Below are 8,885 nucleotides of genomic sequence, written 5' to 3' on the forward strand. Positions count from 1 at the left end.
GAAAATGAAAATTAAATTGAAATGGAACTCAGACCCCTCTACACAGACTCTAATATTTTTTAGAAATACCTAATAATCAGAAGAATATGTAGACTACCTACCTTGAAGATTCGCGACAGCCGAGCGGTAGAGCCGGTTAGAAAATAGGCCCATGAGCGCCGGGGCTCACAACCTCGATGGCGAGGGTTCGAATCCCAAACGAGACCGGACCCTCCCCTGTACGAGACGACTGACTATCCACGTACAACAGGGAAACAAGCCTCGTAAGCCCTTAACGGGCAGGCATGACCAAGAGTTCGTTACGCCAAGAAGAAGATGTAGATTACTTAATTTGGTTATTCTTATCTTGTCTAGGCTTTTTCAACAAATAATTAATGATGACGCAATATTTTACTCCAAAGATATCATACTGAAAGCCATATGTGAATCATACTCTATTTTGCATTTAAAAAGAATGATGTGTTTGTTGATTTGTATATAAAATAGTAAATTTGGTATTTTGTAACTAGAGTTTTACTGACTTTTCTTTTCTATAACAAATTGATATTATTAGAAAAGGTATAGCATTCAAACAACAATGTAATTTTCAGGATGAAAACCAAATTGCCGATTTAAACTCTTTCGATACTATTTTGCTAGAGATGGAGGAAACATACGCCAACTGAGTTTACTAAGCCACACCTGAGTAGGCGAGCTAAGTGAGCCGTCTGAACAGGTGAGTTTGGTGAGCCACCGATTTGTTGTAAAGCTAGGGCGATGCAACACTTTCCTGAGCCAACAAATTATTCGGTGAGGTGAGCTGAGTGAGCCAAGTGGCTCACATGCTCACTACCCAACACTAGATACAACCGTAAAATTAAGTTAAAAGCACACTCATAAACCATTTTCGCAAACGCCTTCACATTGTTCAGCATGAAATATGCCACCACCCACGTGGTGGGCTAATTAAACCAGCCAAACCCCTGCCAAACAATTTCCATTTGCCTCCTCCACTCCCACCCAAAAAGACCTTGGTTTAAAAGGCTGCGAGTAAACATTTTCGCCTAGCGTATGACTTTGACATTTTCTCCATTCGCTCGCGAGAGAGAGGCACTCGAGGAAAAGCTTTTTCCCGCCGTGAGTGTCAGCATCGCGCTCGGTGAGAAAATTTAGTATTCCCACATCCGTATCGTCCCTTTTCATTCAACGATAGTCGCTCGAACGGGACGGGACATTTTTCAACCCCCCCAAAACGGTCCGCCCGAAACACGGTCGTGACACCGTTTTTCCGTCGCAAATTCGCAACGCTCCAGACGACTCCGGCGGTTATGCAAACCAGCCAGCAAACACCTGTCGGTAGTGGTTAACGGTAGTGCGAACGTGAATCGAATTTTCCGCCGACGAGAGCCAAGTGCAGTGAAAAGTGCAGTCCGAACCGCGGGCAGAGGAAAGCAGCGCAAACGGCAGCGAAAATGTTTTCCCGCAGGGAGCTGCTCTATCTGAAGGCGATCCTTTTCGGTAAGTGAAGGAATCGGTACGCCCGAACAAAGCCAAAGGAGGGACATGGAGGCAAAAAAGAAGTAGATCGAAGTGCGAATAAAACCATCTCCCCTTACCGTTCCTCTTCCACCTAGCAACCTTGCTGCATCTGGCCAACGCACTCCAGCTGGAAGGACTCTCGACAAAGAAACCCCGCATCACGAAGTACACCATGAAGCCCACGGCCAGCTCGGTAAGTGCGATACCGTGTGGCTGCGAGGCGTCGTCCATTTCCGGCCCACTGTCGTGGTCAATTAGTCTAATGACCACCCCCCCAACCCTCTTTTTCATGAATGAACCCTATTCCCCATTGCCAAGTGGTGGGCAACCCAGTGCCTTTGTGTCCAGTGTCTCGATAAGGTGCTGCTAGTTCACCACACGTAAGCGTATCGATTTTTCCTGTCCCTTCGCTTTCCCTACACCAACCCACACACACAGACAGACACATACCCAGCTAATAGTACAACCAGAAGAAGTTGGAAGGACTGTTTTCTTTCTCCCGTTTTGCCCACCCTCTGTCGACGAAAGCATAAACCAACCTTTTTGAACTCACTCCCACTCACTCACTCTTCAAAATTTCCATTGCCCCGAGCGCTTTTCCGAAGCTTTCGCTCTCCGGAAAAACTCCACTGTCACCGAGGGCGCCCACGGAGACACCCACGTTTGACATTTTCCGCGACACCAGAATCGTCTGTTTACCTAAATGTCATGGAGTTTTCATTATGTTTTTCTTGCTCTTTCCCCTCTCCCCCCACGCAGGCCACGGCCGTTCCATCGTCCCTGTCGCTGTACCGTCTGAATGCGTCAAGTGGAGCGACGTGCATTCTGATTCAAACCGACGGGCTGCTTAGTATCCAGTACCGGGATAAGTACAATGAGGATAAGGTGAGTGTGACAAAACGTGTGGCGTAGTGCGTACTGGACAGTCGGCTATCGTGTCGTTTAAATCTTCGCTAAAAAAAGCACGATAAAATGATAATAAAACAAGTGGAAAAGTGACTTCAAAGTTCAAAGTAGTACGGTGAAAAAACAAATCTAGTTTAAGGCACACACAAATGAAAACAAAAGTTCAAATTAATAGCACACCTATTGAGCATGTGATCATGTGTTGCTGCAGCGAATTTAAGAAAAAAATATGGAGGATTGATTGCCAAACGAATATCCCATTGACATAATTATGGCTAGTGTGTTGTTTATTAGATATTTGTGATTATTTATATGAAGAATCAAATCGCTTGTGGGATTATTGTTTCCCGACATCAGATTAATACATTTCACTCGTTTTATAAGGAGAGCGTTTTATTTGCGTATATAGAAATCTTAATGACTTCAACCCAAAATGATACCATCTTAGGAACTGAAACAAATCCCAAAGTCCAAAGAATAAATCTACTTCACTTCTTGATAATCGGTTACAAATCATGGATAATCAATGCCACAAAATGTTATAACTAAGCTTGTGTGTGTATAACAAGTTCAACTTGCAACAATGGATAACAAATATGACAAAACAGAAACAGAAAAGGACTAAAGTCTTCAGTATAAACCAATATCTACCATTATGATCCTTTATTGTGTACAACATGGCCAATTTAAAAAGAGAAAGATGAGGTGAAATAAGTTTAAAGATTAAGGTTAGGAAGTTTAAACATATTCATCAGATTTCAGCATGAGATTATTGCTTGGCTTTCTCTCTACAAGTCAATCTAGCTATTGAAAAAAGCCAACAAAATCACAATTCATTATCATTATTCATGTTGTAGGAAGCGGACACATTCATGCCGGACCAGATGGACATCTCCGGCGAGTGCTGGGAGGACGAGTCGCGTATTACGCTCGCCTGGAAGGGTTTCACCATCAACATTTACTTCTCGAAGACGCCGGGTGGCGAGCGCTGGTACGTGAACAGCGTCGACCTGGCGTACTCGTCCTCCAACAAGCTGTTCGAGCACATCGACCGCCCCGGGCTGGACGTGAAGCTGTCCACTCCGCCCGGCACGCTGCTCTTCCCGACGCCGGTCGGTAAGTCGTACACCTGCGACAAGGAGCTGACCATCACGATGTTCGCGCAGGACGAGAACGACAAGTCGGGCCACCTGGCCAAGCTGTACCTGCGCGAGCTGCGGATGCAGAGCTTCATGTACAAGGCCGGCAACGCCTGGGGACCGACGTTCCAGTGTAGCGCCACCGGCACGTACCGCGACGAGACGGCACCGATCGCCGTCGGTTCCACGCTGGCCGTCGCCACCGTCTGCACCGTCGTTGGCTACGGACTGTGGAGGTACCTGTTTTAACCTATGACCATATCACCATCAGATATTAAATTAAGCTGCCCTTTCCCTTTGCAGATACTTCAAAGTCAAGAAGTTCCAGTACGGAACCATGGCTTAAGGCGTGGATGGTACACCGCCGTACAGCACAAGACAATGGGAGCAGAGATAGTTCTATCGTGGCCAAACAGTAGAACATCAGATACCCAGCACAGCACTTCGTCTATAGCGGGGGAAAAAAATATCCAACCGAAAGCAGCTAGACTATGAATTGGATTGAGAAAACCTTCCATCATGGACAGCAACAGACAAGCACACGCAGAACACCGCCAATCTCTTTAGCTTTCACTGTGCAACCCCTTAGGAACCACAGCAGGAAAGTTGATAACATATGTGAAAATGGGGGAAAACACTTTAAACACACATTAAAACAACTAAAAAATTGAAACACATTGAAAGCATCTTGAAACAAAATCGCAAAACTTGGTAACACTAAAAAAAATAGTAACAATACGATGCAAAAGGAAATATGAAAACCTAAATACGAAAAAAAAACTCTATCACTCTTAATAGTTCTACCGTGCAAATGAAAATCCAATGTATTTACCAATGTTTTAAGATGTAAGCGTAAAAACAAGCGAAAAGTTGTATCAAAATACACATATATATATACATATTATTAATATACATATACAAATCGGAACGTTTGGAGCGCAGATCGGTTAGGAAAGGACAAGCACAGTGGAACTCGGAATTGGATCGATAAGCAAAGGAGAGCAAGGGAATGCAAGTGAACAAGCGAAAAAAAAAACACAAACGTCTAGCGCAGAATAGCGTTAAAACAGTCTTCCATTTTCATTTTAATGATATAATCGTGTGATTAAGAAATTAAAGAAACAAAGTCAAGAAACACTAAACAAAACTAGAGATGAAAAAAGAAAATAAAGGGACACTATAACTAACTAGATAAGCTTACGGTGTTGATGTAATGATAAGATAGTGTTGAAACGGGGGGCGTGAAGTGAAGGATGAATGCCACGGAAGGGTCGATAATTAATGACGATATAAAACATTCGTTCGTCGACAGATAAGGGAACTTTTTCCTCATACAAAAACCAAAAATAATCTTTCCTTTCGCACATTTTTACAAACAAATTGCACTACACTCCGAGAGCAATAGTATTTTTGCAATGAAAACGCACCGTGTCATTCCCAACAAACTAAAAAGTAATTCCCAGCATTATCAATTTGCACCAATTTGTACATATTATCATTCAATAGAGCAGTGGATCTTAACACAACTGACGAACTCGTCATTATTCTCTCCGTACGCGTCCCTTCACTTCCAACACGGGACGGGACATAAAAAGTGCACTCGTAAAACTCGTTAGTCTTTTTGGCAAAAAAAAGTTAAGCCCATGCTAAAACTAACGGTTCGAAAAAGCATTAAACTATGACAGACGAACGGGAATAGACATTCTTCTTAAAACCCAAAAAAAACCCACCCCGTATAAATTCGAACATATCTTGGTGTCCTCGGTGATTCGATTTTAGTTCGATGGAATAAATAAATTAACAACCATAAAACGACGACCGAAACATTTGCCGGGCCGAACGCCTTTCCCTGACTCGAACTAAGAACAGCAAATACTTTACTCCTTCTCGCCGAGGGGTTAGGTGGGATATGTTTTCGGTTCCGGCCGCCTATCGTAGGAGCATAAGTAGAATAACGCAAATGCAAAGTAAACGAGACAACAAAAAAAACCAAAACCCAAACAATGCCGGATGAGAATTGTCTGCAGTAATTCATACGTTTTCAAATTCAACTATCTGTATGTCGTTCGCCAAAAACAATTAACTCGTACCGTCGATACTCGAATAATTCCTCGGTGTGCTTCGATTTACAAGCGTCTTACTCTGACTTTTTGTTCCACTAAAACGTGTGAATTAAACTTGACGTATAATTTCAAAGCCAACCACGACATCTGACACTTATTCATACTCAATACTTTTTTTTCTTATTTCAAACAATACAAACTGTTTTCTGTAGTTTAAATGCATTTAACATATTGTTAGAGCTTCGCAAAGACGAGCGTATTAAAATCGTGAAAAATGGTTTGTGTTGCCGTTCAAAGTATGACCGTTAAACAAATTATTATGCAATACAATATTAGTTCGAATAAATAAATTAGTGTCCGAAGTTTATTCAAAAATCCGAAGAATATATCCCATCACAACATGGTATTACAGCCCTCGATAATTTACAATTAAATATTGTATTTTCCTCGCAAAGCGTTCGGATGCAATAAAAAACCACTAAATGTCGGATGATTAAAGTTTCAAATTGAAATGATATTTCAATACTGCGTAAACGTATATTTTCCTTGTTCAAATCGGCATTCGAAAAGTGAGCCACCAGCTTTCGCTATAAAGATCACCAAAATATACACAAAAACTAAACAATAACTATGGTAAAAAAAAACATAATAAACAGTACAACCCATGTGCCACGAATTGTGCAGCGTATAAAACAGATTAACTCTACAACTTGCCACTACACTTCTAGAGCTGGTTTCCGGATTGTATTATACGATTAAAAAAGATGTCGACGCGATCGCATCCACGAGACACGATGATGCACGATTGGCCGGTTTATGATATATATAGCTGATGGTAACAAAACACTAAAACGCACGGGTGCTTCATTGGACCGAACGGTTATCATCCTTTTGGCTGGCTGGTTTATGTTTGCAATGTTTTTTTATGCTTCTGTGTTTTTGGCTTTGTTTGTTTCGCTTTCCTGATACGGACAAGCTTTTTATACGGCAGCATTGAAGCGTAGGTTTCCTTTAATGAAGATAATCGAAAAGTTAGTTCTCGCCTACGGCACAACTGCAGGAATTGTACAGCGTTTGAAAGGGGGCTACTACTACCGATACATTGTTGATATTTTGTTTTTCAAATGACGAAAGAAGTGGCTTTGATTGCACAGTTATTGATGTTTAATGTAATGTTGTTTTAATGTGATTAGGCTTCCTCCTTTGTGCTGCATCCACAAAGCCATCGTATGTCGTAATGCTATGCTCTTGGGTTTTTTTCTTTTGTTTTACTTCGTTCGATTAGTTCGATAGTGAATAGTCGTTTTCTTTAGGGTATATATCGGTTTCTAATACTTAAATCACGTGTCATAATGTTTTAAGCTTAATATGAGAAGTAATACGAACGAATGAAAATTATGGAAGAAAACAAAACATAAATGATACACTAACTCTCTACGTGTTACTCTTGTCCAATCGAAACTTATCTGCGCTTCTTGGAGCCCGCGAGACATCGACTTTTCTAACCAAGATCACATTCGTTTTACTTTCGCTCGTTTTAATCACGCATTTAATTTAATGCAGTTAATTTTCATAGTTTTTTTTTTCTTTGCATACGCCAGACACACAACAAGCAAACACACAATAGAAAAAATCCATCCCATCCATCCAATTCATTCATCAGGCATGTTTCGAAAGCCAGGATCTAAGCGTTTGCTTCCTTCTGTGTTCATCTTTACATTGTCCAGCCCCTTGTCACACTACGCTGCTATTATATGACTAATTTTTGATAGTTTTCAGTTCCGTTTGAGTGCCGACCGCCGCCACCGGAGTGTCACGAACGGTTCTTCTCTGCTCCATCCCGCCTCCGACATCACAGTAGTACATCGCAATATACCACTTTCGCATTGCGCCACCACTTACAGCTACCGTCGATCGATTCTCAATCGCCCACGATAAACTGCGGTTAACCGGCGCTGATCTGGAGATGTGTATAAGAGAAATTTGTCTCCAAATTAACTTGAAAGTATCAGGGAGATGGGGAGCAATCGTTAACTAGCGGCATAAACAACAAACTGGAAAGCACACAACCAGCGCATTACACAAGGGCACTGGGTGTTAGTAACAAAACGCGTGAACAAAATCATCTAACAATGTTGAAGACTAAACGACATCGATAATCCAAGCACTGTCTACAAAGGCAACAGATCAAGAAACAATGTTTTGAAATAATTTACGGAGTGTTGTAATAGGTTTTAAAAATTGTTGTCCTACTTTATCCTGTACCGTTCAACACCATTTTTGTTTTGCAACAGATTCGATGTTAGCACCAAGCTAATTTGCAACATTCTCTTTTCTGACCGAGTAATAATTGATACAAAAGTGTACATCATCCTCCGTTTGAAAATACAATACAAATGAGTGCTATTAACCCTAGATTGATTGGTTCTCCTTCCAGTACAACATTCCTTCTTATCCCTACCTCGGATCGTTTCCTTGGATGTTTTTTCTTATTTTTTGACTGTTTTATGTTAACCTACTTGAACATAGAGTGGTGTACGGTGTACGGTAGACACATCTCTTTCATTCTTCTACACAACACAACCATCATAAAATTCTAAACAAATTCTACACAAAATGACTTATTGGTAAATTATAAAACCCTATCTCTGTTGTGCGTCCGGAGGGCTTTACTTACATACATAGTAAACCTTTAACGCAGACGGTGCATCTAAATACAAAGATAATCAAATATTGCAAACCTACGCGCGTACGGCGTAGTAGATAACGAAACAGCTAACAACTAACTAACCATCGACTGCAAAATACTTTGTTGTTTTTTTCCTAAACCATATACTCATAGTGCTGAAATCGATGTAAACTTTACAAACGTTTTGCAGAAGGAACGATCGTTTCTCTAGGTGCAAGCACCGTCGGTACAACACCACCGTTTCAAATTATCGCCCCCCACCATCATCATCGTTTGGCTCTTCGATCATCAGTTGTTTACTCTAACTTTTGCTTCGTTTGTCGTTCAACTTCTTCCCGTCCTCTTTCTCGTACCATTTCCATTACTACTTTTTAGTGCGCAACTAAACAAGCGGAAATGATCGTCACTAGGGTGTCGCCCTATATTCGCAAAATTCTAGTGCGCACACTAGAGTGCTGGTTTGTTTTTTGTTTCGTTCGTTCCTCTACGTAAGGTCGCTTGATTTTCTATAGCAAACTATCGGCTTGTCCTAAGGATAATATAAGGCATGAAAAGAATACACAAATGACC

The 8,885-nt window shown here is 41.4% G+C and overlaps 1 protein-coding gene across 1 annotated transcript; it reads left to right on the forward strand.

Moving 5' to 3' along the window:
- Positions 1-1,451: 1,451 nt before the first annotated feature.
- Positions 1,452-3,909, forward strand: LOC131288267 (uncharacterized). The gene is made up of 5 exons (XM_058317387.1): positions 1,452-1,497; positions 1,614-1,711; positions 2,278-2,403; positions 3,282-3,799; positions 3,867-3,909. Exons 1-5 carry the CDS (start codon positions 1,452-1,454, stop codon positions 3,907-3,909), a joined length of 831 nt encoding a protein of 276 aa, XP_058173370.1.
- The last annotated feature ends 4,976 nt before the right edge of the window (positions 3,910-8,885 follow it).

Source organism: Anopheles ziemanni, chromosome 3, assembly GCF_943734765.1.
Source record: "Anopheles ziemanni chromosome 3, idAnoZiCoDA_A2_x.2, whole genome shotgun sequence".
In the NCBI taxonomy this organism is placed as follows: domain Eukaryota; kingdom Metazoa; phylum Arthropoda; class Insecta; order Diptera; family Culicidae; genus Anopheles; species Anopheles ziemanni.

Bases quoted from the DNA above. Each gene is read 5' to 3' on its own strand.
- LOC131288267 (XM_058317387.1), top strand. From the start codon at position 1,452: ATGTTTTCCCGCAGGGAGCTGCTCTATCTGAAGGCGATCCTTTTCG. The intron at 1,712-2,277 runs GTAAGTGCGATA...CCCCCCACGCAG, and splicing joins TGAAGCCCACGGCCAGCTCG to GCCACGGCCGTTCCATCGTC. The intron at 2,404-3,281 runs GTGAGTGTGACA...TTCATGTTGTAG, and splicing joins ATAAGTACAATGAGGATAAG to GAAGCGGACACATTCATGCC.